Source organism: Penicillium canescens, assembly GCF_028828765.1.
Source record: "Penicillium canescens strain IBT 15451 chromosome Unknown utg000001l_segment0_segment0, whole genome shotgun sequence".
Classification (NCBI taxonomy): domain Eukaryota; kingdom Fungi; phylum Ascomycota; class Eurotiomycetes; order Eurotiales; family Aspergillaceae; genus Penicillium; species Penicillium canescens.
Genome location: NW_026703963.1, coordinates 217,605 through 244,001, shown reverse-complemented (window position 1 = coordinate 244,001; position 26,397 = coordinate 217,605). Strand labels below are relative to the sequence as shown.

The window sequence follows — 26,397 nt, the reverse complement described above, 5'->3', positions numbered from 1 at the left end:
ATCAAATCCGCTTAATCCTTTATTACCGAGGTGAGACTTCGTACACAAATCTGAACAGAGATATAGGTTGCAATTCCATATCTAAAAAGCCCCTGCGCTAAGATCAGTGCCACATATATCGAAGTTATCTCCATAAGACCTGTTCATTTGGGTAGCTGAAAGAAGAGTGAAAGAACCAAGACCAGAAGACAAGGAGAAGAGAAGAAAAGAAAGCATGACGAGTCTTCTACTCTGCAGCGAAGACAGCACACATTTATGGCTTAACTTAACGTTATCAAGGAGGAAAGTTAGCCTGAAATATCAGGCACCAGTTTCCCACACCATCCGAACTGAGATCCTAAGATCATTTCAAGAGACACCAGAAAATAATTATTATCTAGCAATGTCTCTATGTCTGCCAGCGATGGAGGTACCTCGTCAAATATGATACAAAAGCGAGCATTGTTCAAAAAACCATCCTTCACTCTCTTGGTTCAACCCCTACCGACCAAATCTCTCGATTCTCATCTGCCCCCTGAACTCTTTGCATAGTCTCTTTACATCTTGTTTTGTCTCATCCGCACATGTACAGCAATGATTAAGAACGTTTTGGATAAACAAGCTGAGCAGATCTATTGCAAAATCAAGGAAGAGTGTTTCAACCTTTTTATACCCAGTTTCGAAAGATGGATCCAGTACAAAAGTGGGAACATGGACGCGTGCGAAGCTGGTGACAATATCTCTGAGGCCACGCACTGTATCAGGGGTTGAACTGTAGACACTAGGAATTTATTCGAGGTACTCGGTGGGTTCTTTCATCTCGAGTCTTTTTTGGAACTTCTTGCAACAAAGACTGACCAGATCAGGAACACAGTATCTGCCGGCTAGAGCAAAGACTTCAGCGTGGAGCTGAAGACGAGAGAGTGACGTGCTCTCATTTATAGGGTCATTGTAATCTCCGCAGTAGAAGAACTCGATCATTTGACAATTATTGCGGGTTCATCCTCGAGCTTGTAAATTCCTGTTGATGCCTCCTAAAGACCCATCAGTATTCTTCCCTAAATAGTGATCTATAAGCGAATATACCTTGAAATTACCTGCACAAGCAGCGCGTAGCACATTTGATTGAGAGCAGACGATCACTTTGTGCACTTTGAACTCCTCCCCTTCACAGAGTAGCGTCAGGTCTGAGAAGTCACCGGATTCTCGACATCTACCCTGCGGTCAATGCCATAGCACGCCATTTTGGTTCATATACATACCTTTAAAGCGCCTTCATTTTTTAGTGCGCAGCTTGACTTTATTTCTTGTAGCTACTCAAAAGGTAAGGAGAAGCCTTTGGAATAGATCAGAGTGGTACGTATCATAGTGATGCCCTGACTTTATGGCGTAGGTCTGGATTAAACTTCCTGTTAGATTTTAGAATTCCTGCCCTAAAGTATACACGCAAATAAAATCACAGGAAGAGAAACTATAAGAAAAGACAATTTTCTAGATCCCTGAGGTCTCGGAAATTTCTGATTGGCCCGAGATCACGGGGAATAAGCCGCCCCAAGGGTATAAAACACCAGTTTGACTTCAACTACTCCGTAATTTCTCTTTTCTTTCTCATTGGTTATTTCAATTTGATTCTTCATTCTTCTGTTTAGTTTAAGCTTCTAAAGCCAATCCGGCCTGGACCATAAACAATCACCACTGCCCCTCGCAGAACTGCGGACCATGACAGCCAGTAGAAAAAAGTCTATGTCCTAACCGGAGCAAATAGAGGACTCGGCCTCGGTTTGACCGAAACTCTACTGGCCCGCCCAGGAACTACTGTCGTGGCTTCTGTCCGTAACCCTGAGGCTGCCGCTAGCCTCAAGTCAGAGATCGAAACTGTCACCGTGGGCGAAAACAGTGTCCTTCACATCATCGAGCTAGACTTTGACTCTGCGATCCCTCCGAAAAAAATCCTTCATATATTTGCAGCCACAGTCCCTACGATATCCCACGTCGATGTCCTAATCTGCAATGCTGGATTCGCAGCGCCCATGACCCGTGCTAGTCTGACTTCGGCGGAAGCCCTTCGCACTTCATTTGAAGTCAATACCATTGCGCCCCTTATGGTCTTTCAGGCATTTTGGCCACTCATGCAGCAGTCGACTTCTTCTCCTAAGCTTGTTGTCATTTCATCGTCCGTTGGGTCGATTGCTGAACAAGAGCCTGTTCCCGGTGGGGCCTACGGCCCTAGTAAAGCTGCATCTAACTGGATTACCAAAGCGCTTCATTCTGAGAATGAGGCAAGTGGTCTTATTGCGTTTTCACTTCATCCCGGGTGGGTACAGACGCGTGCCGGGGACTTTGCTGCGAAGGAGTGGGGATACTCTGGTAGTCCGCCGGTCACTGTTGACGAGAGTGTGAAGGGGATGCTGGAGGTTATTGATGGAGCAACAAGGGAGAACTTTTCTGGCAAGTTTGTTACTCAAACTGGTGAGATATTGCCCTGGTAGATAAACACTGCAGTATTGAACAGTACTTCAATATTTTCTTAATATGGATAGAGAAGAATGAACTTTTTGTATCTAATTACAATCACTGCATTGTAGCTCATAGAAATAGCCAGGAAATCATAGTTTAATCCATCTCCCCATCCACCGCTGGTTCAACTCCTTTGCCTCATCAACCAAGCCCAGCCCCAAAAGCAACTGGACAGATCCACGAACGGAGGACTGCAAAGAAGAGCTAACCCAAGCATGAGTAGGCGCAGTATGCTCACCAATGAAAATGGTGTTATGCTCCGTCTGATGATAAGCCGGAATGTACAATTTATGCTGCTCAACATCCGGCCGACACCACGAAGTCGCAGTATGCTCATCCTGAAGCCAACAGAGACGCTCGTAATCACCCGTATACAAGTCTCGCACTTGCTCGCCATGCAAACTAACAATTGAATCCAGCACTGTCTGAACGTGCTCTTCGTCGGAGAAACTCACAAACCGGTCGCTCCAGTCTCCGCCTCGGTAGTGCATGATCAGACCCGGCCGTGACTCGTTGAGGCCATAGACTGGATAGTATAGAGCCCCGACTGGGTCACTTGGAGGTTTGGAATATCCGCCGAAGATGGGTCGGTCGCCCTTTTCCCAAAATCGCTCGGAGAATAGGAGGGCAACTTTGCAGGCGGACTTGAAACGGACGCCTGCTTCGCTGATGGCGCGATCGAGGACTGATGAGAACTTTGGCAAGTCCATGAAGCGGGTCATGGTGAATGGGGCGGCCATGATTGTGTAGTCGTAGTCTTTGGACTCGTACGTCCGGTTCGAGATGCTGGGATACCAGGATAGTCGGGTGCGAGTGTTGCCATTGCTGTCCTGGATGGGTTCCAACTTTCTGATCTTCCGGTTGAGAGTGAGTCTGTCGCGAACATGTGGAAGAAAGGCGTCGGATAGACGGTTGAATCCTCCATCGATGCACAGCCATTTGGTCTCTCCCAAGCTACCCTTTGTGCCATCCAAGCCCAGGTTGGAGTTGTGGTGCAACTCATCCCAGAACACGTCGTAGTCGGATGAAGTCCAGATCTCATCGGTGACATTTTCGCTAGCCTTGAAGACATGCCGCATCATAGCCTGTTCGCTCCAGTCATCGAGGCCTTGGTCCATGGCAATCTTGTGTGCTCTCCACACATCCTTCTGAAGAGACTTGAGAGTTGTTTCGTTCTTAAGAATCTTGTCCATCTGATCCTGGGTGTTTTTGAACTCGGCCGTAGTAATATCCGGTGCGTCCTCCAGACTCGGATCTGCCTCTACTTCGGCGCGTGTTGGGATCCTTCCATCCGGATGGCGACGAGTCCCTTGAGCAAGTAGCTCATTGGGACTATGTTGGATCCAGGGAATAAAGTCGATCTTCCACTGCGAGTTATTCTTGTTCATTTCGTTCAAGATGTTTGCCATTTGAAATGTCAACTGGTGGTCGGAGTACAGGAGAGTCTCATTGTCGTCTTTGTAGGTCACAGAGTATGGCAACCTCATGGGTCCCATCTCAGCCCATTCCTGTGTGCCTGCAACGTATTTGGTTCGGAATCTGCCTCCAACACGGTCGCTGGCCTCAATAATCTCCCAGTTGTACACGCCGACACTGTCTAGCATCAGGCCTGTCGCGAGACCAGAGATACCTCCACCAACAATCGCGATCGAGGCATTCTTTGGTGAGCTCCCTGAAGTGACTCCTCCGGTGGCTTCAAGTTTGTCCCTGATACTGGCTACTCCGTCGAACCATGTTCCAAGTGCGTCAAAGTCTTTCAACAACGGAATATTGGTGTCTGCTGTTGATCGCTTCTTTGGTTTATTCTGCAAAGATACCGGCCTGCTTTTCCCCAGCAGACTCTGTGTGTTATCTGATGTATCACGTCCATAAACATACACACAGTGATAGCTTGGAGCATCCTCGGGGACTGCCCAGACCAATCGTTGGGGAGGCTGATCTTGAATAATGAAATGCGCAATCATCTGCTCTTCGCTAATCGCCTGGCCGTCACAGGAGGCATACTTCGACTCAATCAGACTCGGTGGCTCACCAATCCAATTTAGATGAACGTTAGCCAGTTCGCCGCGCCGAACCGTGTCAGATGTTGTCACATTCACAGTCTCTTGCTCGATAGTCCTGGCGAGCCCCGGTAGACCATGGGCGACCACTGCTGCCACGAGGTACAACTTGCCGATCATTTTCGAGGGTTTATGTGGCATTCTTCCATCTTCTCGTCTGGATTATATACCCGCACATCTATGCTAGGACCCTCAAATACCGTTGGGGACCTTTGGCATTGCCAAGAAGGGCCCGAGGATGCTACCAAGTGTGGTATGAAGTTGCAGATCGCCGCCTCGCGATGTTGTCGAAAAGAGTACCTTCAGAGCACTGTGGGGAAAGCCAAGAATTTTCTGGTGTACCTTGCGGCCAGGTCAGGGATGATTCTTTTGTTTGAAAGGGTCTTTCCTGGTCAACTAGGTCCGTAGAATGATGATCTTACGTCGGAGATTTAATTAGACCTGAGTTGTTGATAGAATATAGACATAGGCCTTTGGGGTTCACTCTCCCAAGGTTGTTGTGTCCACTTGTAGATCATCAACTTGGGTTATTAATGGCAGTTAGAAGCTCAAAGAAAAAAAAAAAAAAAGCCCGTTCAATGCAGACTTTCCGAAAAATACTTCATTTCCCGAAGATAATAGGTTATCTCCGTAAGCAACGTTCCACAGCAGTCAAAATTCTGGCCAGTGAAAAATTATACAAGATCGTCAGGTGTATCATGACCGAGAGATTTTTCACGTGAACCCTAAGGGTTCATGATGTTACAGCTTTTCTCCCGGACCAGCGTAGCATTTTGCCAATCTACATTCTTTTCTCTCCCTGCTCCTTCACGTCGAAAAAAGGGTTTTTTAGGCCACTCGGCCTATCAGCAGCTCCTATCCCGGGATTACTCCTGACTATTGCCCTCTGATACACCTGTCTCTTGCCAATGCGCCGAAGGTACCTCAAAATATTGAGGTACTTGGCCACACTGTATAGGTAGAAGCATCGAAGCGTAGTCAGTGCAAAGGTGACCATCACATACGTCACGGTAAATTCTCTCCCCGCCGGCCATTTATTACCTTGCAGTCTATTATCCAGCATCTTCAATCCGACCACGTAGCGTGCAGAGAGTACTGCCATGGCTTCCTCACGAACATTCTTTCCAAGGTAGGACCGCACATGCCATCATGGCATTCACCAAACAAAGCATAAAATTGCCATTACACTAGTGCCACCAAAATACAAAATCACCCGTAAGAAGGGTGTGTCTGGTCTGGGAACAATTCGCCGTTGGTGTACTCGCGTCTAAAATATCCCATGCAACCGCCGCTCTCAGCCAAGGTTAGATCACCGTCCTGAATGACTGGTGCCGATTCCGCAGGGTGCAGTGCTTTGTACGCTGGTGCGGCCAAAAGGGGCAAGCATTCGTACGTATTCAGCTCATAGTCGATGCCCAGCCCTTCACATAACTAGGCTATGCGACCCGACTGGGGATATCGAAAATGGTGGATGGTAAGAACTATGTTTCAATACGACAGGTGATGCGGTAAAATGTGTAAAACGTGCTGCGACCATTGCTCGACAGTCGGTATTCATATAGCTGATCGGAGTGACGTGCCAAATAAATATATTTATTAGGAAAGGAGTGGATCTCGACAAGTGGCGAATTCAATTTGGCTATCTCCTTGCTTCCCGTCATTATTATAAGCATGTTAGGTTAGTTGTGGTCTTGAGAATTATACTCGGAGGCTATACTGCGGCTTTTCTAACTTTCATAGGTAGTTATTAGGTCCTCTAAGGGCTAGCTTGCTAGCACTCTTCGACGTGCGATCCTCATCGTCTATGTGCTACGCGCTTTATGCACTCTAGAACAAGGTATTGCGTTACTGCGTCTTAACAGTATTCCTATGTAAGCGAGCGTGAAGAACGTTGACGACACCCGCTCAGCTATTGGACAGTTCCAGGTTATTCGTTTATTTCGAGATTTTCTCGGGCTTACTTATGATATAGATTTCCATGTACCTACGGTTTCTGTACAGAAGAATTTATTTTTAGATTTGCGGATACTTTTCAGCGCCTTCACAACAAGAAACGGATACTCAAATTCGGAACAACTATTCTGCACTGACCAGGAACCGTACTATAAAATGAACCAACAACCTACTACATCATAGAAAGCGCAACAGAAGAAGCCAAAACCAGAAGAATACACATATCCAAAGCATTACCAACACTATTACCAGCGTTAGTCGGGCTAGCAGTAGAGCTAGTTGTGCTGCTCGAGCTCGAGGAATCCCCTCCAGACTTCCCCAGGAAACCACCTTGAACAGTTACAGGTATAGTGCTGCCTTCAGCGGTAGAGGCGGCCTTTTTAAAAGAGTCAAGGGTTTCCTGGCCATTTGATCTGAAGAGCCAATAGTCAGCCAAATCCACCAAAAAAAAGGTATGCTTACGATGGATTGATAACCCCAACCATGCCGGCCTGACAATGCTCAATCTGACCACAGTAGAACCAGATTGGGGTTGTGTCGTTGATTGTCAGAGTGAAAACGGTTTCCTATTGGAGTCAGGTACTATTGGTTCATCCAGTTCCGACGTACTTACTGATTCCGTCGTAGTTGGGATGAACCCACTAGAAAAGCCTGACGTGTTCATGGGATGACAGGGATTATCGAAGGAAGCTTGGGCCACGGAATGATTCTGTGGGAAGAAATGAAATTCGACTTTTTCTCCTGGAGATACAGTAAGTGTATCTGGGTTGAATGTAAAGCCGTCTTCGCCGACATTGACTTTGTGGGTGCTGCTTGATGCCGAGGCTGTGGTGCTCGACGATGCACTAGTTGTCGTGCTAGCATCGTTTGAACCATACTGGGCATTGGTAAATGGAAGCGCGAAAAGAAGAAAAATCATTGCGGTCAACATTGTTGCAGTCAAAGGTATCTTGGTATTCTTGGCTTTCTGAAGTATAACGGATATTGTACCGTTGGGATACATTTTATATCTAACATCGCCTCTACCCCGCGGGGTTACTATTCTATTCCAAATAGTGAATGATATAGACATGAATAGATATCTATGGCATAGCCACGGAGCGACTTAGCTCGAAACCTAGTTCACACGGTAGCCCTATTAGGTTAATGTGCGAAAAGCTTATGAGAGTTGCCAGGTACAAAACAGACACGGCCTCGGGCTCTTCACTCTATAGAGCTCGATTTATGAAGATGTCTTAGAATGCGCCACTCCATAGAACTGTCAGCTGATTTGCTGATCGTCTCAGGGTCCACACTGTGGAGGCGCAGCTGGGAACTTTCGTATCAACCTTGACCCCCAAGTGGCTCAACATTCGAACCAATTTTACGAAAACGAGAACGAGGAGATCGTCAATACAGGAGTACCTTATTAGGCATCTCGTAAACTGCTACTTCAAGTAAATGTTGGGCTGTGACACTGACTTCAACAGTAGGAATTTAAAGGTAATTACCCGACAGTCGGCCATAATAATGTCTTGGCCCAGTCGATATGAAAAGAACCGTGCGACAATGAGCCGAGCCATGTATGCCGCTTTATTTATTGAGGAAACATTTCCCGCTGAAAATCGACAGCAATCCTCATAAATATGGCCCGACATGTTTTCGCTTGGCTCTGGGCCGTCCCTGTGCTGGCCCAACTCCAGAGCTTCCACCCCCTCGGCCACGACGAAATCACCTATAGTATCAATGTTCCCGATAGGACCGCCCAATCCGGCTCTGGATCTATCTACTTTCAAATGAATTCTACCCGTCAAGTGCAATGGTTTGCGCTAGGGCAAGGAACGGGGATGGCAGGCGCCAATATCTTTGTTACTTATACTTCCGGCAACAACGTGACAGTTTCTCCACGGTCTGGCATAGCCGAAGTCGAGCCGTTATATAACAAAGACGCCCGAATCACAATTCTCAATGGCAGTGGTGTACACGACGGAGTCATTACCGCCAATATCCGGTGCGATACCTGCCTGAAATGGAATGGTGGAACAGAAAATGTCAACAGCTCTTCAAGTCCGTGGATCTGGGCAGTGAAGTTCGGGGATTCGCTGGAATCAACCATTGCTTCCGAGACAATCACCCAACACGATGACCAGGGTGTCGTGTCTATCGACATGAAGAAAGCGACGGGTGGCAGCTCGGAGAACCCTTTCGCTCAACTGGCCCAAGCGTCTGTTCCCAGTGCAGATCCGAGTTTTTCTTCCTTCTCAGACATGATCAATAAGAAGCAGACGGCGCATGCTGTGCTCATGATCTTGGCCTTCGTGGTCATGTTCCCATGTTTCGCACTGGGCCTCCATCTCTTCCCAGCGAAGTGGACAGTGAATCTCCATTGGCCCAGTCAACTGTTCACTCTGGCTGTTGTCATTGCTGGCCTCGGTGTTGGTGTTTCCATGGCAAGGGATCTCTCCTTGGTTCATCACTACCATCCCATTATCGGCATGGTAATTGTTGCCTGCCTCGTTGTTTTCCAGCCTGCCATGGGGATATTACAGCACCGGTTCTTCCGGAGGACTGGTGGAAAGGGACCTTTGCCTATACACATCGGTGGTTTGGGAGACTCCTGATCATCCTGGGAATCATCAATGCTGGACTAGGATTCAAGCTTGCGCACGGGCCGCGTGGGGCGGTGATTGCGGCCAGCGTTGTGGCTGGAGTCATTGCACTGGGGTATGTCGCAGTTGTATGGCTTGGACAAAGGCTATGGAAACGAAGTGGAGACTAGAAACGCCAAAGTGGCTTGTAGTGACTGCGTTGCTAGTGTTAGTATTAGTGGAGCTAGTGTTGTGTTAGTCGAGTGTTAGCGTAGAGTTGAGGTTCTCTCCATAAGTTAGTGGAGATCGACAATGACATCATCGCAGTCCCCCTGTGTTTGTTCACTTCTCGCTCTCTCTTTCTCTCTCTCCTCTCTTTTCACCGAGGCATTGGGTTGGTGGCCGAACTTTGTCTCTCGTTAATAAGATCGGCTCATATATCACTGGACTCTACTTTGGAACTAAACCTCACCTGGCCTCTGTCGCAACTACGCGACATCGACGATATATAATGCCATTGCATACATTCGCACTTGGTGCGGCACTGACGCCTACAGTGTTGCATACTCTGATCAGCCATGTAAGTTCTTGTGTGAAGGGAGAAGTCGAAGTTCATACTGATGTCGCATTGTAGTACCTGCACCGCAAATCGCTACACAACAAACCAACAGTTCATATCACCTACGACGAGGGCATCCAGATCGTGCGCCAATTCCTGTACTATGCGTCTAAGCATCCTGTCGAAGACCTCCAAGCATTTACCCGGCAATGGGTGCCCAGCCCACATTGGGTGAGAACCGAGACCATTACAATCCCCGATGAGTTCCTGTCGTCTGCTGGAGATGCAATTGTCAAGCAGCTGGGCCAGAAAGGTGTCACAAGAGTTGGGGGAGAGAAATGGTGGCAATGGCGTGGGCCATCTGAAGAGTTGAAGGGAGAATGGATTGAGATGCGCAACCACTACAATGAGACAAAGAAAGCCAACCAGCGCTCCAATCGAGTGATGCTGTATATCCATGGCGGTGCTTACTTTTTTGGAAGTGTCGACACACATCGGTATATGATGCAGCGCCATGCGCGCAAGCTTAAGGGACGTGTGTTTGCGCCGGACTATCGCCTCTCACCGCAGTTCCCATTCCCATGTGGACTGCAAGACTCAATGGCTGCCTACCTATGGCTGCTCAAGTCATATGAGCCCAACGAAATCATTTTGGCTGGTGACTCTGCGGGCGGAGGCATGGCCCTCTCAATGCTGGTCATTATGCGAGACCAAGGCATTCCTCTGCCCGCAGGCGCTATCTTGATCTCGCCCTGGGTTGATTTGACGCACTCTTTTCCGAGTATTGTTAAGCACAATCCAGGTGATTATATCCCTCCATGGGGTTTCCGTCACAAACCATCAACCGCCTGGCCTCCTCCCAACGCCGATGATATTCTGAAGATGAAGAAAATGTCGCAGCAACCAACGGTCACTGCCGAGGATGTCAAGAAAGCAATCCCTGCACCGAATAGCGCGGCAGAAGAGACAGCTGTTCGTGGATATACTGTTCATGAAAACTCCCCTCCTCGTACCGAACTTGCCTACCCTGGTCAACAACAGGGCCAGGATCCTGCTACCCTGCAGGCTGAACCTGACAACATACACGTTTTGTTGGATGGGAAGACCATTGAACTAAAGGATCAAATCCAAATGTACACGACAAATCAACTCATCTCCCACCCTCTTGTTTCACCTGTCCTGCAACCCTCACTCGGTGGCCTTCCTCCTCTTCAGATCATTAGCGGCGGCGGTGAGATGCTTCGTGATGAGCAGTTCTACGTGGCCCACAAAGCAGCCAACCCGACAGCATATCCACCCAGTGATGTGTATTTGGACGAGAATGACCCAACCCGCGAGACCTTGAATAAGTACGCACCGACCTATGTACAGCTTCAGGTGTGGGACCATCTTTGCCATGTGGCTCCCACTCTCAGCTTCACACAGCCAGCCAAGTACATGTTCCGATCTATCTCTCAGTTCGGTTCTTGGGCTTTGGCTCGTGCGCAGAAGGCAGACGTTGATATTATAGACGACTCTGTCCTGATGCCCCTCACGTCTTGTAGCTCTAGCAGTTCTGAGGAAGGCTTCTCAGGATCCCAAGCCGAGACCAACAAATCAGCTCCGAAAGAAAGACCTGCGTCCGTCGGCAAAGCCGGAGATCCTCTACCAGCATTCCATCAACACATGATTCGCCAACGTGTCAATAAACATGGACACATTTTCCCACTTGATCCTCCGTCTTCATATCCGGTACTAGAAATCCCGCCCGCTCACATTGGCGCGATCAATCCTGAACTCATTCGAAAGTGGCTGGCAGCAAAGCAAGAATGGGATATTAAATTTTCCAAGGAGAAGCTCCGGGTCCAACGCCGCCGCATGAAGGAATTGGCTCATGGGTTCCAAGACTTCAATGGTGAATGCCCGCCTGCAAGCTCTCTAGCGGCTCGACGTGCTGCTCCCGGCGTGCTACCAAAGCGTCATGCCAAGAAGAACTATGGTATGATGCTTTGGAGTGGCTGGGGAAGCAAGCATGACGAGCGCACAATGGAAAAGGAACGGCAGGCTACCCAATCTGGCCGGCCTTCGACCCGTCCCAGTGTTGACGCTGGCCAGGCTGGAGCTTGGTCTAGCACACCGTCAAAGAACCCTCAAGGCGAAACTCCCGCGGATCACGACCTTACCAAAGAGAAATCACACGCCACCGGTCCTACTTCCGTCACTTGGGATGAGAAGGAACATCCCAATAATAATACGGCCGACTCTTTTACAGGTCGTATGTCCACTGAACCCGATTCAGCCTCCCGTCCTCTATCAGAGAAAAGTGGTCCAATTCTCATACTACCTGAGGTGGATAACCGCAAATTCACCGATGAAAACGCAAGCACTAGAGCTCTCTTCCATGCGGCAGGCACTATCCCTATGAAGTCCGATATCTCCTTGTCTAACAGTAGATATCGGCCAGGGTCCGCTGCGGGCTCGGTTACCGGTCGCAGCGAGATGGTGTCTGACACAGCTAGTACTGTTGGTGGCGACAAGGACTCCGTTGCTCGTATGAATATGGCGTCTGATAGTGCTAGCAACCGTGCTGTACTGGGTGCGAAAGGTGTCATCCCGTTGATGGCGAGCGAGAATGGTCGAATGTCTACTGATACACTTTCGGTTTTCTCTGCTGCTGGTCGTGATTCGACTTCCCAGCGTCCCGACATGCCTGATAGAGAGGTTTTCAAGACAGCTGAGGAAGGCCTATAGCTATAGGCTGCCATCTCTGCTATTTATCCTGATCTATTTCGAATTTTTTATGTTCTCGTTCTATCTTTTTCGGATCTTTTACATTTGGTTTATTTATACCTGAACTGTTCTTACGTGGACACGTACACGTTCACCATGTTGAAGCTCTACTCCCTGAGCCACCGTTTCGTTTTGTCTTATAACTTGTGTTTTGATTTTGGATATACCCGATGTTGGCGGTCCCATTCCTGGTCCTCTGGCTGCGACTATAACCTACATTTGAAATTCAGAGAATGAACAATCTATACCCGATTTAGCATTTATCGAAAGGCTTATGCAGTAAATCAAACTCGTAAATAACATTCATGGGAGGGGAGCTCAAATTCCAATCTCAAAAACAACCGTAGCCAAGAACCAGCCACTGGATGATGCAAGTCTTATAATAATATACAACGATGATATGTTTACACAATTAAGCAGAGTCCCTTTCAACGCCAATCAAGACCAATCTTCTTCGCAACCTGCTCCGCAACATCAAGGAAAGCCTGACGCCTAGCACTACGCTCAACACTCTCCTCCGCAACAACAGTGGGCATACCCCGATCAGCGTCCTCGCAGACCCGAGCATCAAGGGGGATGTCACCAAGGAAGTCCACCCCAAGTCTCTTGCACTCCGCGACTACTCCATGCGACTCATCGTGCACGTGCGGACTATCGCCATGCGAGAAAATGCGGCTCTGATGTCCACACTGCGGGCAAGCGAAAAAAGCCATGTTTCGAACCATTCCGAGGACTGGTACGTCCATACGCTGGAACATGCCGATGCCGCGGACTGCATCGCGGAGTGCGATATCTTGCGGTGTTGTTACGATGACTGAGCCGTCGATTATGACTTCTTGGTTGATTGTGAGCTGGACATCGCCAGTTCCTGGGGGGAGGTCAAGGATTAGGACGTCGAGGGGTCCCCAGGAGACGGAGTGGAGGAGTTGGTGCATTGCTTTTGTGACCATGAGTCCGCGCCATGAGATTGGTGTTGTATCCATTGGTAGTTCGCCTGTTGTGCTGTCGGCTTGTGTTTGTGGGAGGAGATAGCCCATTGACATGGATTTGAGGCCGTAGTTTGTTAATGGGACGAGGCAGTTATCTAGTGGCTATGTGAGTATTTCGATCGATGCGTGCGCTCCGATGGTGATCTAATACGAGAGACTCACTTTCATCGAGGCGAGGTTCGCCAGAGAGATTGAGAAGAGTTGGAATAGATGGGCCAAAGATATCAGTGTCCAGAATACCTGTCTTAATGCCCCGGCGCGCGAAGGAGAGCGCGAGGTTTACTGAAGTATACCATTAGCGCTTGTCCAATCAATTTGCTCTCTGAGTCTTGCATTGCGAGTGGAGTTGAGGCGCATATAAAAAAAATAAACGACCCACCTGCTATTGTTGACTTTCCCACACCACCTTTTGCTGACGAGACTGCAACAACTTTCTTGACATCTCGAATCTTCCGCTTTTCGGGGAGATTGCGACGAGAACGAAAGGATGGAGGGGTTCCAGAGCGCGGAAGTCCCTGTTGAGAGTTAGTCGCTGAGATTCCTTATCAATTGAGCCTTCTATAGCTTGGGGCTTCTGGAGACAGTCGATGCACTATTGAAGCAGCAACAGAGTTCCGAGGATGATGTAAGAACTGACCAGAGGATTATCATGTTGGAGAACCCTGCAGGTGGAAAATAGTCTCACACGCATGGCAGCTCCACGAGTAGGAGATGCCAGCATATCGGCAATTGCAAAGCAGATTAAGAAATGGACTAAACAATATATGAACAGAAGTTCATGAAGCTGTGAGGATAATTGATACTGCCGATACTAGCTCCGACCGCCCAGCGCACTGACCGCGTGGCGGCCACAGACGTAGACCGCCTGCCGCTAGTCCAAGATAGGCCAGTTGATCCGTTATCCGGAAAAACCGCAAAAAAAAAGTCGCGAAGCAATCTTCTTTTCTCCATAGCAAACAAGCAACAGCATGGGGAAAGGCACACGTTCGCTGGCTGATCAGCTGGCTGATTTTGAAGATCCCACACCTAAGGGTAGGACCACTGTTGATATGTCGCCTTGGGACTTACAATGCTGACTTCTTACCTAGATTTCGATCCGGAGGATATTGAGAATGGCGGCCAGTCAAGCGATGACGAAGATGTCGAGAAGCCTGACGAGAACGCCGGACGGGAGCATTATCAAGCTGTGGGGTGAGTGAGGAATACTCAATCGTATATAACGACATACCACATACTAATAATTGAAATAGCAAAGGAAAGCTCCGCAAGGAAGACCCCGTCGCCCTAGGAAAACAATATGAAGGCGCCCGTGTCAGCAGAGACGCCCTAGGCGCTGACAGTGACGATGATCCATTTGCAGCTCGTTCCGACGAAGACTCTGGCTCCGAGGAGAGCGGGTCTGACGACGAAGGCTCAGATCTCGGCTCTGAAGTGGATGCCGAAGAATCGGGCGACGACGAGGAGGATGAATTGGATCAAGAGAGCTCCGACGAAGAGGGGTATGATCAGAGCGAGAAATCTGAGGAGGAAGAACCACGCCCAAAGAAGTCCAGCAAGAGCAAGAAGAGTGCCGAAACAAGCGCCCCCGCCTCGGGTGACCGCGATGAACTTCGGAGATTGATGGCGACAGACCAAAAGTCCATTGCTGCAACGATTTCTTCAGCGGCCAAGGCCGATGCTACCAAGGGCAAGGCTGTGAAAGAGCAGCGTGCTACTTTTGATGCCTTGCTGAACACCCGTATCAAGCTCCAGAGTGGATTGACGGCTGTGAACAGTATCGCTTCTTTGGGATTTAACGAAAATGGAGACAACGCGGACGGCGACGACGAAATGGTCGACGAGGAAGCGATCAAATCGGCAGAATCAGCAGCTCTAGCGTTATGGTCGACTCTGGAGGGTCTGCGATCCGCCCTCGCCGACGCCAACTCCAAAGACGACAGCAAAAAGCGCAAGAGACCCTCCCCGCCTCTCCCACCACCACTACCGCCTCACTTTGGGAGCGCATGTCCGAATTGGAATCCGAATCCATTTCGCACCGCCGTTTCATTCTCGACAAATGGTCCTCCAAGGTCCGAGGCGCCTCTGCATCTCTCCCCAATGCCCGCGGCAAGCTCCTCGGCGCTGCAGGCCGCCAGCAAACCATCACAGCCGTCCTAGACGCCCAAGTCGCCACAGAGATTGGCGAACGATCCTCCAAGCGCGCCCGCTCTTCGTCCGACCAGCAAGAACCCCTCTACGACGACGGCGCTTTCTACCAGTCCCTTCTCCGAGACCTTGTTGAGCAGCGCATGTCCTCCTCCGAGGCTATGACCAACGGTCTCGACCTGCACCACCTGCCCTCCCGTCTGCCCATCCACCCCGTCACCGGTATGCGCAACGACAAGGTGAAGCGAGATGTCGATACCCGCGCCTCCAAGGGTCGTAAGATGCGCTATACTGTGCATGAGAAGCTGCAGAACTTCATGGCTCCTGACGATCGGGCTTCCTGGACTACGCGCGCGCGCGACGAGTTCTTCGCTTCTCTACTTGGTCGGACGGCTAGTGGCGTCCTCGGTGAGGGCGATGAGAGTGGGAGCGAGGCGGAGGATGATGACCGTGAGGAAGGTGGTTTGCGACTGTTCCGAAACTAGAAGGTCTGCACATTTACATACATACGCATCTTTTTTTGTACTATAGTGGTTACGGCCATGAAATAAAAGGCGAATCTCTTTGCATTCAATCCAGTTGTTGTTCAGTGGGGGTATGGTATTATATACATGTGTAGTCCGGGTATCTCGCTCGCTTTCAATGTTTATGTCCAAGATACATGCAACCAAATCATATCTTCTCTTCCCGTGGTGAATAGGCCGGTAATTGCTCGGTTGATGTACCTTGTGGCCATTCGAATTGCGTTGTTCGTGGTAGCCCTAGCATCTTTTCGCGGACTGCTTGTTCCAGTCGCAATCGCCGGTCTACTTCTTCTTCTGCGGATAGAAAGTGAGGCTTGCCGTCGGCGCCAATGACGACTGCGCCGCTCACATCGTTGTATGACGGAGGAATTGCGCTTGAGAGTGGGGGCGAGGTTGGGGTGCTTGCGCACTCTTTTGTGCCCATTGTGGGGATGGTAGAAAGGGAGAGGATTGGACTTTGCATGGTGGATGCTATATAGGAAGTTGATTTGAAAGGCTTGAGGCTTTGCAGGATCAGAATCAATCCTGAGCGCAGATTTGTAGTTCCTGAGGAAAAAGCGTCTTGGTTGTCACGCGGTCTGGGGTAAAACGCCTCCACACGCTAGTGGATTTGCGGGGTTGAACAAGGGTGGCGCTTGCAGGATTTCGTAAATGTTTGAGGTCCGAGAGAATAGAGTATCGAGTAAGCCGAGTAAAAATGAGAAGAGAAGAAGAAAAGAATCAGGGAGGATCGTCCAGGAACGCGCGGTGATTTAAATATTGAGTGGGTCTTTCCCCCTTACAATGATGCAAGGCCCCAGGTCCAGACGTCAGATTTGCCCAAAGGAGGTGAAGATTGACACTTGAATGTACACTCGGACTTCTTGGACTCTTGGACTCTTGGACTTCCTGGGCTTGGACTTTGGTCATGAACTGGACATTTATAGCATGTTTGCTCTTTTTGTCGGGTATAGTTGCTATACTTCTCTTGCGCTCGGATATGCCGCTAGATCGGCTGCAGTAACCCACGGCACTTCTTTGTGGGCACGAATCTGGCGCTGGCATGAGGACTGTCAATTATCATCCACCTCCTGCCACTGTGCCCGCAATGACTGGATGAGCGAATCCATATTCCAGCCGGTCCTTGCATGCATGGCTTGCAATAGAGCCTCCGCAGCCCTTTGATCTAGGCGATGCCGAAGGACCCATCCCCCTTCCGAGTTAGTTAAAGGCGAGCTGAAATGGCATTGGTAACTCACAGGCCACTAGACTATGCCGTGCAGTAAACAGGGTATTTTCAGCCTTGCTGTTTGAATGGGCCAGACCCAGCACGGTGAGCAGGTGATGACGAACAATTTTCTAGCGTTGTAGCATTGTGAGTATTTCCGACCGACAAAATAGAGAAGAGATGGTCGAACCTCCACTATTCGAGAGTGGCGTAGACTTTCATAGGCGGATGATGCGTTCGATCCCTCCGAGAGCGCCAAGACAATCTTGGCGAGGTGGAAGTATTGAATGCCGATGACTAGCAAGTCAGTCTGGATTTCTCGAATGTACCGGCATCACTTACCATGTACGGGCAATAGCATCCAGATGGTCGGAAATCGCTGGTCGGGCTCCGGACCTCGTGGAACAGACCTGACAGGTTCAAATGTATATGGCTTAGTGGAGTACCATTCGTCAATCTCGGCTCCTATGCCATGTGCTGTCGCAGAGTCGGTAAAAGCACTCTGGAGAACTTTGGCTAGCAAGAATACCATTCGGCTAGACCATGCAAAATCGTCATTTCTTCGAAACACGTCGGATTGATAAAAACTTTGCAGATCAGTTCGGAGAGGCCGTTGAGTGGTCAGAGAGATATAGATGTCTTGACGCAAACAGAGCCAAGCTGCAGCCTCCCCCAAGCCACCTGATGAGCCAAAGGTTGATACTGTGTTCAATATGTGTGTCGTGCCGGTAAGATGGAATTGATTATCCTCCCCTAGAGAGTGTTAGTGCCAATGAGCTATACGGCTGCCGGTATGCATACCGTCCATTTCCTCATGCTGGCGAAGTATAGCAACTGTTGCAAGAATATCCTCAGTGATATGTTCTCGAGGCTCAGAGAGTGCCGGAATAAGTAGTTGAACACAGCAATTGTGATGTTGCAGTGCTTCTGTCACATCACTGCCATCCTGACGGTCAAGATGGCGCGATGAGAATGCAAATACCGCATAACGTAAGAAAGGCTCATTTAATGCACGAGCTGGAACCTCAGTTTCAAAGTGCCGTTGGGGGTCCGTGATGTCAGCCTGAAATTCTAGTTGTCAGTCGCAAATCGGTTCGCAGCTAAGCAAATACGCACCCAAAGGGCCATGTTCTCAACGTAGTTTCTCATCAACACAGCTTCTCTTTCAGTCAGAGAATACAATGGCTTTGATGATGATCTAGACTGTATTGGCCTTGGAGAAGACAACGGCGAGGCGGACGGTGAGTGGCTTTCTGCACCGCGAGCTGGTATTGGCGTCAAGGCAGTAGCTGCAAATGGTTGTATACTCTGCTGTACAGTCCGGCTCTCAGGTCTCTCCCTTTCTCCGAGTGCCAAACCATACTCTGAATTACCAATGGCAGTTGATTGGCCATGCGGAAAAGCCGAGTACAAACTGGCGATCTCTGGAGTTTCATTGTGGAAGCGCACTAGAGCATAAGTTAGATTGATTGCAGCAAATCACATAAAGTACAAACCTTGGCCATGTAGCTGGGGCCAGCTACTCTGATCCGGAAACGCAAGTTCAGGCTCTTTGGGGAGCAAAAGACCATTGCGAAACCGGATATTGGTTCGATCACATTCGACGCCAGCGTGTTGACAGTGCCCGCAATCCTGGTCATTGAGATCACCTTGATTTCCAGTTTAGTCAAGTGTGCCATTCCAGGTACAATGTAGCTTACACTTCAGGTGTCGGACTATGTAGTGGTCAGCAATTAGTTCAATTCACCCCCTAAGACACTTACCACGACATCGTTGGCTGAGCAAATCAATTAGTTCATATCGTGCATAGAACGGGATAATCTATGACCTACCAACCAGCCACTAGGCGACTTCTCTTGGACGACATGAGACATCTGCATGGAATGAATTGCTGTCTGAGCAAACAGTGAAGAGGGGGGATTCTTTCCGGGAATATGACCCACTACTCTCATTGATCTGCGGCATTGGCTGTGGAAGTGGAAGTGGAAGTTGGAGTTGCGGGGAGAATGTGTTGGTACATGCACGCACAATCATTATATAAGCAAAGTGCCTGTCTTAGTTGGGTTAGTATGCAGCATTCTGACCAATTGAGTAAGTAGAATATGGGTCTTGGCTCGCTCTCCTATTGGGTGTATAAATAATTGTGCGTGTGTATATCACTTCTTCCATCACTTCTCCATGTTGAAGTGGAACTTGGCTTTTCCTTTTCCCGGCAATTCTTTCCGTGTATCTCATGTTCCACTTCCACCATTTCTCGCGGGGATTTTTGCCTATGAGATCGAAAGTGGTATGTTCACAATGCGGGAGGTTTGCCCTCAAAGCTATTTAAACCCCCTCATGGGACGAGGAAAACAGAAGACAATTATCGATTCCTTTCGACTTGTTCCAATACTTCCAATACCTCCAACACAATGGGCATTCAAAAGCTTCAAGTTGGTATGGCCGGCCTAGGTCGTGTCGGGAAGTTGCACGCCACCAACTTTCTTCAGAAGACCCCCGGGCAGAGCTAGTTGCAGCTTTCACCCCCGACCCTACTGAAATTGCATGGGGAAGAGTGAACCTGGAGCCTCACGGTGTGACTCTTTACACCAATTACGATGAGATGCTCAAACACCCCGGCTTGCAGGCCGTGGCCATTGGAACTGCTACCTCTGTTCACGCTGAGGAGGCTATCAAGGCCATTGAGAAAGACCTCCACGTTCTCTGCGAGAAGCCATTGTCCACCGATGTCGAAGTGGTATGATTCTATATGCTTCCTCCGGCTCATAGCCAATATTGATCCATATCCAATTATAGTGCAGAGCAGTGGTTCAAGCTGCCCAGAAGAAGCCTCACTTAAAGGTGATGTGCGGCTTCTCAAGACGCTTTGATGACTCCTACCGAGATGCCCATGCCAAGATGGAGCAGGGCCTCATCGGAAGACCAGCCATTATCCGCAGCCAAACTTGCGACAAGTTTGACCCCTCGGGCTTCTATGTTGAATACGCCGCGTGGTCCGGTGGTGTGTTCGTCGATATGTCAGTGCATGACATTGATCTCAGTCTGTGGTTCTTCGGTGATGACGTCCTCCCCAAAAGCATCTCTGCCCATGGTATCACCGCAGTGCAACCGGAGCTCAAGAAATACAACGACTACGACAATGCGGTCGGCATTGTGGAGTTCTGGAATGGCAAGATTGCCTACTATTACTGCTCCCGCATGATGGCTGCCGGCCAGGAAGACACCACTGAGATTATTGGCACCGAGGGCAAGCTGACCGTCAACGGCAATCCACAGCGCAACTTTGTCAACCTCTACCACTCCGGTGGCATCACTCGCGAGATCCCTCCCAACTTCATGGGTCGCTTCAGCCCGGCCTTTGTGCAAGAGGCCAATGATTTTACTGCAGCCTGCCTGGACAACACGCCGCTTCCTATGAAGTTGACCAATGCCGTCAAGGCTGTTGAGATTGGTTCTTACCTTCAGGAGTCCCTTGTATCTGGAAAACAGATTCGTTTCGATGAGATTGGACGTCGGATTGAGAAGGCCCAGCTGTAGGGTGTTTTAGAGAAATTAGATGGATAATGAAACACTGAACTGTTTCTGGTACGAAAGAGACCCGAAGTTGTATATTCCCTAACCTATGAGTCTTACAAACTTCAGACTCGTCGAGGGTAGATTGAGTAAATAACCAACTAAGTAACTAAGTACATGTATATGACTTAACTAAGATAAGTACGGATTGAAAGTGTGGGGTTTCCCCGAGATGACGCCAGCTGATCGACAAGGGGCGCAGCCCTTGACATATTTTATACTTCTGCAACTACCTTGACATCGTCAAACCATCGTTCGTTTCGATACTTAGTTGCCCGGAGCGGTTCATAACATATCTCACTGTTACAGGGCCGGTCCCTCTGAACATGCGATTCAATCTACAAAGTCCACTGGGACTAGGCTCCCTCTGCGCTTCAGTATTCTCGTTCTTCTCCGGCCAGGACTCAGGCTCTGTAACCCATCACCCAGTACTCCCGCCATCTTACCCGCTAGCAGTGCGCAACCCATATTTGTCGGCATGGATGCCCAGCGACAGGGTCCAGCATTTACCCTACTCCGAACCCCAGTTCTGGGCAGGTCAGGACCTTGGCTGGTCGGTTATTGTCCGTGTTGATGGACAGGCGTATAGTCTGATGGGTGTGCCAACCCCCGAAGCAAGCGATATACGCCCTGCGATCGTGCATCGGGCTGAGTTTACTGCCACGCATTCTGTCTTTGACCTCATGGCTGGTTCTGTGGAGGTCACGCTGGATTTCCTGTCGCCGGTTTCTCCATCGAATTATCTTCGGCAGTCGCTTCCTTTTAGTGGGTTTGGTTCAGTTGTTGTTTTGTTGTTTGTACTAACCGAAATCAGGTTACTTGACTGTACATGTGTCTGGATCAAACGGTCAGAATATCCAAGTTTATTCGGATATTGATGCCAGGTGGACCGGCAAGGCACGTCGCTCGCAGCGTGGCTTCGAACAGCAGGATAACCTGGCCATCTACTCACTTACGGTTGAAGATGCACCACTGTATGCCGAGGCAGATGACATGGCTCTTTGGGGTCAAGCGATCCTGGCTTCTCGTCCTTCTAACTTTAGCACAGTATCTGCCCTCTCAGGAAAGCCTGAGAAAGTGCGTGGTGAATTTGTGAAATCCGGTGTGCTCTCTGGGAAAGACGACACTTGGAGTGATGGAAGTGTCGTCGCGTTAGTTCACGATTTAGGTCATTTCACAGATGGTCTCTCAGTGAACTTTGTGGTAGGCTACGAGAGGGAATCTGCCATCAATTATCTCGGAGAAGCCTACACTGGCTACTATCGGGCCGAGTACCCGACAACCTCAAGTGCGCTATCATTCTTCTTGGACGATTATGGCAGCGCATTGTTGGAGTCATGGAAGCTAGATAAGGAAATTGTCACCTTGTCTGCGGCTACTGCAGGTCCCAAGTATGCAGATATCATCGCTCTGTCAACTCGACAAGCATACGGAGGTATCGATTTGACTATCGCCAACGACACGCTCGACACCAACGACGTGTTGGCTTTTATTAAGGAACTTTCCAGTGATGGAAACATCAACACTATCGATGTGATTATGCCCGCTTTCCCAGTTTACTATGTCATGGATCCGGATTACATTCGCCTGCTACTGGAGCCCGTGATGAAGTATCTCGCTGCTGGTCGCTGGCATCTGCCATACACAATCCATGATCTGGGCACTCATTATCCTCACGCCATTGGACATGATGACCAGCAAGCAGAGCCCATGCCCATTGAGGAGTGTGGAAACCTTCTGGTTCTAGCTTCTGCATATGCTTACGCCACCGGTGATACCAAATGGACTTCACAGTACACAGAGATCTTCCAGAAGTACGCCGACTACTTGGTTGACAATAGTATCAGTATTGCGACTCAGCTCTCTTCCAATGACGCAGCTGGGCCACTCGCCAATGAGACAAATCTGGCAATCAAAGCGGCGGTTGGTCTCAAAGCATTCGGGGAGATGAGTGGGAACAAGTACTACTCTCGTATTGGGGAAGAGCACGCGAGTCTCTTTTTCGAAAAAGGTCTGGGGACAGACAAACAGAAGACACATTTTGTGCTGGAATATCCTGACTATCCAGAAACCTGGAAGACCCCATACAACCTCTTCCCGGATGTCTTGCTGGACCTGAAAACGTTCCCCGATGCTGCCTACCGGATGGGTAGTGATTTCTTTGCAACTGTTCGAGGCGAGTATGGTGTTCCACTCGACAATCGTCAGGATTGGGCCAAGTCAGACTGGAATATGTGGCTGGCTGGCACCTTTGATACGAGCACTCGGGATGAGTTCGTCGATGACCTGTGGGCTTTCATGACCAATGGGAAGCACAACTGGCCATTTTCTGATCGATACGTTGCTACCTCTGCACACGGAAATGAGCCCGGTGTTCCCATTTTGTGTCGAGCACGTCCAACTGTCGGCGGTCATTTCGCATTGTTGGCACTGAAGGGGCCGAGGTCTATTGAATGTTTGTCGAGTCATGTCCATAGACCAGCGTCTGAGTCTGCAGAAAAGACACATGGGCAGAACCATATGTTTGAGTCTCAGGAGCTATGATATTGATGCAATAGCTATGCTACGTTTGACTTCGTTGAGGTTGGAAGAATAAAAGACAGCAGTATATACGGTATGCATTCCATTCTACTGACTCTCTGGTAGGAATACTGTACGGTAGATCCCCGGGCATGCATATCTAGTATTATTGGGTGTAAATCTGATCTGGGAAATGGTCATACCACAACCAGTTCCGTCAAGCTAGTGAGGCATACGTCCTGTCCAACATGTTCCGTAGCCTACCTAGGCAAATACCATGGGGTATAAGCAGTACAGCAAAGACAATCAGAAGGCAACAATTGCATAGAATAAACAACAGACAAAGAAGTAAGAAAGGTGCCAGGTAGAGCTTTTCCCCATTGGGTGTTGCCAGGGGGCTTACTCAGCATCACGCCTGTTGCTTCATGGAAAGTCAATCTCCATCGAAAGTTCCCCTTCGATTCCATTTCCACTTCTTCCCTCTTCATTTCCCCCTTCTTGAGCCAATACCCTCCATCCTCCATCACCTTTGACCTTTGATAACACGACACTCATGGCTTCTGTACGTGGCTCCTTGACCCCGTTTCCCCTAGGAACAGCTTCTAGATGCGCGACACTTGCGAGAAACGGCAGTCCAAAGCTAACGCGGTTATTCTTCTCTCTTCTAGCCCCGCCCTCACAACTTCGGTCCTCAAGGCTACCCTCTCGCGAACGGTGCGGCCGCCGGTCCCGTCCCCGGTGCCACGCCGCTTCTCCCTAACAATGGCCGAGTGATTCAAAGCGGTCCCACTCGAATTCTGTGTATTGCGGACGTACGAGGTAGGTCGCCTCTGGTGATGTTATTTTGAAATCAAGGGTGAGACCATGGACTAATGGGCCCGTGCAACAGGAAACTTGAAGTCTCTGAATGAACTGGCCAAGCAGGCTCGCGCAGACCACATCATCCACACGGGTGACTTCGGTTTCTACGATGATACCTCACTGGAGCGGATTGCGGATAAGTAAGTTTACCTTACAATCAGTCTGGCGCGACTCTTGCTGCCCAATACGTCACCTCTTCACTGGGCAGCGAACATCCACCGTAACGAGACCGAAGAGCATCAGCTAACCTGGGAATCTAACAGGACCTTGAAGCACGTTGCACAATACTCTCCTCTTCTACCCGAGAATGTGAAGCGGTCAATCGCACAGGTTCCCCCTCAGCAGTCCATCAAGCAGCGATTCCCCGCTGATCAGCTACCCCTCTCCGAGCTTTCTATGCTTCTCGACAAGCGAATCACCCTCGACGTGCCGGTATACACAGTTTGGGGTGCTTGTGAAGATGTGCGCGTGCTGGAGAAATTCCGCTCCGGCGAGTACAAAGTGGATAAGCTGCATATTATTGATGAAGCCAACTCCCGCCTGCTCGATATCGGTGGAGTGAAGCTTCGTTTGCTGGGTCTGGGCGGTGCTGTGGTTATGCACAAGCTGTTCGACAACGGTGAAGGAAAGACGACTATCGCAGGTGGACAGGGCACCATGTGGACAACGCTACTGCAGATGGGCGAGCTTATCGACACAGCGAACCGGGTTTACGATCCTTCGGAGACGCGTGTTTTCGTCACTCACGCCTCCCCCGCCCGTGAGGGTATGCTCAACCAACTATCCGTCACCCTGAAGGCCGATTTTTCGATCTCGGCCGGTCTCCACTTCCGCTACGGCTCCTCCTACAACGAGTTCTCTGTCAACCCATCTCTCGATCACTACCGTGGCAAGCTTGCTGCATCCAAGGCTTCGTTCACTGATGTTTGGGAGACTGTTCGCAGTGAGGTTGAGTCTGCTATCTCTTCTAACGATGGCCAAAAGACTCTTCTAGAGAACGCCCTAGATGTGGTTGCCAAGATGCCCTCCATCGCCAACGGCGGCAACCCCTTCGGTGGCCCTGTTGCCGCCGGCAACGCTGCTGGTCAGGTCGACGAGAGTGCCTTCAAGAACATGTGGAACTTCAACTTGGCAGATGCTGCATTCGGTTACCTGGTCCTCGAGATTGAGGGCGGACGCATCGCTACAGAGATGCGGGCTCAGGGTTTCAACTTTGCTCACCGCAGTGGCAAGCCCCAGGCCGGCGGTGCTCCTCAACCTGTCTCCAGCGGTCTTCCTGCCACCACTGCCTCTCCTGCCCCTACTGGTGCTGCTCGCACCCCCGTTGTGGCTCCTCAGTTTGGCCAGGCTCCCCCTGCTCGTCCTCCCATTCCTCAGGGCCAAAAGGGACAGGCTCGCGCTTCCCCCATTCCCGTTATCCCCAAGTCCGTTAGTCCCCAGCCCCCTACCACTGCCTCTGCTCAGCCAGCCGGCGAGGAGAAGGCCGCGGAGTCCACCACCAACGGAAACAACCCCCACGAAAAGCCCAGTGACTCTCCCGGTCCCCGTGAGAAGAAGCCCAGCAACATCCTCTTTGTGTCCAACGTTGAGAATGAGCAGGCCGTTCGTGATTTGATCCCTGAAGAGGACAAGTCCAAGGTTGTCAAGGTGGAGAAGTACGGCAAGTTCAACCACATTGTTACCTTCTCGGCTATCGAGGAGGCCAAGGCTATGCTTGACCACCTTCCCGTTGAACACAAGAAGGTTACCAATGTTGCTCCAGGCCAACCCCGCAAGCCCAACTTCAAGTACTTCGAGGACCGCGGCAACAACCGTGCCCAGGGCGGCGCCGGCACCTGGCAAGCCAGCACTCGGGGTGGAGCTAGCGCAGGCCAGCGTGGATACCAGAGCGCCAGTGACAGCGAGGGAGCTCGCCGTGGTGGCTTCGGTGGTCGGGGCCGCGGCCGAGGTGGTGAGCGTGGCCGTGGCGGCCGTGGAGGTGCTCGTGGAGGCTTCAAGAGCGGCGCGGGCTCAAACGACTCTCCCGCTTCCTCTACTCCCTCCGGCGATAAGCCGGCCCAGTCCACTGACGCCTAAGCGGTGACACCTGGACTCTCTCGTTTTGATATTTCTCTTGGGCGTCGAGATTCGCTCGATTGCCCTGGTCTTCGCACGCCCCTTGATGTTAACCCAAT

General features: G+C 50.0%; 13 protein-coding genes across 13 annotated transcripts; 7 read left to right on the top strand and 6 right to left on the bottom strand.

The window, feature by feature from the left end:
- Positions 1–1,698: 1,698 nt before the first annotated feature.
- N7446_000086 (SDR family oxidoreductase) lies at positions 1,699–2,468 on the top strand (the record flags this gene model as incomplete). Its single annotated transcript, XM_058508853.1, is given in 2 exon segments — positions 1,699–1,708; positions 1,720–2,468. 2 exon segments carry the CDS (start codon positions 1,699–1,701, stop codon positions 2,466–2,468), a joined length of 759 nt encoding a protein of 252 aa, XP_058377832.1.
- Positions 2,469–2,585: 117 nt separating this feature from the next.
- N7446_000085 (flavin monoamine oxidase family protein) lies at positions 2,586–4,676 on the bottom strand (the record flags this gene model as incomplete). Its single annotated transcript, XM_058508852.1, has 1 exon — positions 2,586–4,676. One exon carries the CDS (start codon positions 4,674–4,676, stop codon positions 2,586–2,588), a length of 2,091 nt encoding a protein of 696 aa, XP_058377831.1.
- A 1,089-nt stretch (positions 4,677–5,765) lies between these two features.
- N7446_000084 (glutathione S-transferase) lies at positions 5,766–6,217 on the bottom strand (the record flags this gene model as incomplete). The annotated part of the gene is made up of 2 exons (XM_058508851.1): positions 5,766–5,977; positions 6,052–6,217. The coding sequence occupies 2 exons, from the start codon at positions 6,215–6,217 to the stop codon at positions 5,766–5,768; spliced, it is 378 nt and encodes a 125-aa protein (XP_058377830.1).
- A 436-nt stretch (positions 6,218–6,653) lies between these two features.
- N7446_000083 (cupredoxin domain-containing protein) lies at positions 6,654–7,506 on the bottom strand (the record flags this gene model as incomplete). Its single annotated transcript, XM_058508850.1, has 3 exons — positions 6,654–6,922; positions 6,972–7,075; positions 7,123–7,506. Coding segments are annotated over 3 exons (729 nt in total), but the record flags the coding sequence as incomplete, so codon positions are not given.
- Positions 7,507–8,134: 628 nt separating this feature from the next.
- On the top strand, positions 8,135–9,109 carry N7446_000082 (cytochrome and DOMON domain-containing protein; the record flags this gene model as incomplete). Its single annotated transcript, XM_058508849.1, has 1 exon — positions 8,135–9,109. One exon carries the CDS (start codon positions 8,135–8,137, stop codon positions 9,107–9,109), a length of 975 nt encoding a protein of 324 aa, XP_058377828.1.
- A 478-nt stretch (positions 9,110–9,587) lies between these two features.
- N7446_000081 (uncharacterized protein) lies at positions 9,588–12,365 on the top strand (the record flags this gene model as incomplete). Its single annotated transcript, XM_058508848.1, has 2 exons — positions 9,588–9,656; positions 9,711–12,365. 2 exons carry the CDS (start codon positions 9,588–9,590, stop codon positions 12,363–12,365), a joined length of 2,724 nt encoding a protein of 907 aa, XP_058377827.1.
- Positions 12,366–12,650: 285 nt separating this feature from the next.
- N7446_000080 (Mrp/NBP35 family ATP-binding protein) lies at positions 12,651–14,133 on the bottom strand. The gene is made up of 4 exons (XM_058508847.1): positions 14,031–14,133; positions 13,773–13,908; positions 13,556–13,675; positions 12,651–13,488 (listed from the first exon to the last, which is right to left on the bottom strand). The coding sequence occupies exons 1-4, from the start codon at positions 14,112–14,114 to the stop codon at positions 12,833–12,835; spliced, it is 996 nt and encodes a 331-aa protein (XP_058377826.1). The 5' UTR covers positions 14,115–14,133; the 3' UTR covers positions 12,651–12,832.
- Positions 14,134–14,325: 192 nt separating this feature from the next.
- Positions 14,326–16,023, top strand: N7446_000079 (AATF family protein; the record flags this gene model as incomplete). The annotated part of the gene is made up of 4 exons (XM_058508846.1): positions 14,326–14,425; positions 14,482–14,584; positions 14,644–15,433; positions 15,463–16,023. Exons 1-4 carry the CDS (start codon positions 14,362–14,364, stop codon positions 16,021–16,023), a joined length of 1,518 nt encoding a protein of 505 aa, XP_058377825.1. The 5' UTR covers positions 14,326–14,361.
- Positions 16,024–16,210: 187 nt separating this feature from the next.
- On the bottom strand, positions 16,211–16,486 carry N7446_000078 (uncharacterized protein; the record flags this gene model as incomplete). Its single annotated transcript, XM_058508845.1, has 1 exon — positions 16,211–16,486. The coding sequence occupies one exon, from the start codon at positions 16,484–16,486 to the stop codon at positions 16,211–16,213; it is 276 nt and encodes a 91-aa protein (XP_058377824.1).
- Positions 16,487–17,114: 628 nt separating this feature from the next.
- On the bottom strand, positions 17,115–19,136 carry N7446_000077 (uncharacterized protein; the record flags this gene model as incomplete). Its single annotated transcript, XM_058508844.1, has 10 exons — positions 17,115–17,254; positions 17,301–17,400; positions 17,460–17,566; positions 17,612–18,022; positions 18,071–18,332; positions 18,386–18,717; positions 18,766–18,918; positions 18,970–18,984; positions 19,033–19,046; positions 19,102–19,136. The coding sequence occupies 10 exons, from the start codon at positions 19,134–19,136 to the stop codon at positions 17,115–17,117; spliced, it is 1,569 nt and encodes a 522-aa protein (XP_058377823.1).
- A 544-nt stretch (positions 19,137–19,680) lies between these two features.
- N7446_000076 (putative NAD binding Rossmann fold oxidoreductase) lies at positions 19,681–20,806 on the top strand (the record flags this gene model as incomplete). The annotated part of the gene is made up of 3 exons (XM_058508843.1): positions 19,681–19,705; positions 19,759–20,006; positions 20,066–20,806. 3 exons carry the CDS (start codon positions 19,681–19,683, stop codon positions 20,804–20,806), a joined length of 1,014 nt encoding a protein of 337 aa, XP_058377822.1.
- A 362-nt stretch (positions 20,807–21,168) lies between these two features.
- N7446_000075 (putative glutaminase) lies at positions 21,169–23,386 on the top strand (the record flags this gene model as incomplete). The annotated part of the gene is made up of 2 exons (XM_058508842.1): positions 21,169–21,607; positions 21,657–23,386. 2 exons carry the CDS (start codon positions 21,169–21,171, stop codon positions 23,384–23,386), a joined length of 2,169 nt encoding a protein of 722 aa, XP_058377821.1.
- A 529-nt stretch (positions 23,387–23,915) lies between these two features.
- On the top strand, positions 23,916–26,299 carry N7446_000074 (uncharacterized protein; the record flags this gene model as incomplete). The annotated part of the gene is made up of 4 exons (XM_058508841.1): positions 23,916–23,924; positions 24,031–24,181; positions 24,252–24,363; positions 24,487–26,299. 4 exons carry the CDS (start codon positions 23,916–23,918, stop codon positions 26,297–26,299), a joined length of 2,085 nt encoding a protein of 694 aa, XP_058377820.1.
- Between the last annotated feature and the right edge of the window lie 98 nt (positions 26,300–26,397).

Excerpts from the sequence above, each read along its gene's own strand:
- N7446_000080 (XM_058508847.1), bottom strand. The coding sequence starts at position 14,114 with ATGCTGGCATCTCCTACTCGTGGAGCTGCCATGCGTGTGAGACTATTT. Across the intron at positions 13,909-14,030 it reads TCCAACATGATAATCCTCTG|GGACTTCCGCGCTCTGGAAC; the intron begins GTCAGTTCTTAC and ends AACTCTCAACAG. Across the intron at positions 13,489-13,555 it reads CGAACCTCGCCTCGATGAAA|ATAACTGCCTCGTCCCATTA; the intron begins GTGAGTCTCTCG and ends CATAGCCACTAG.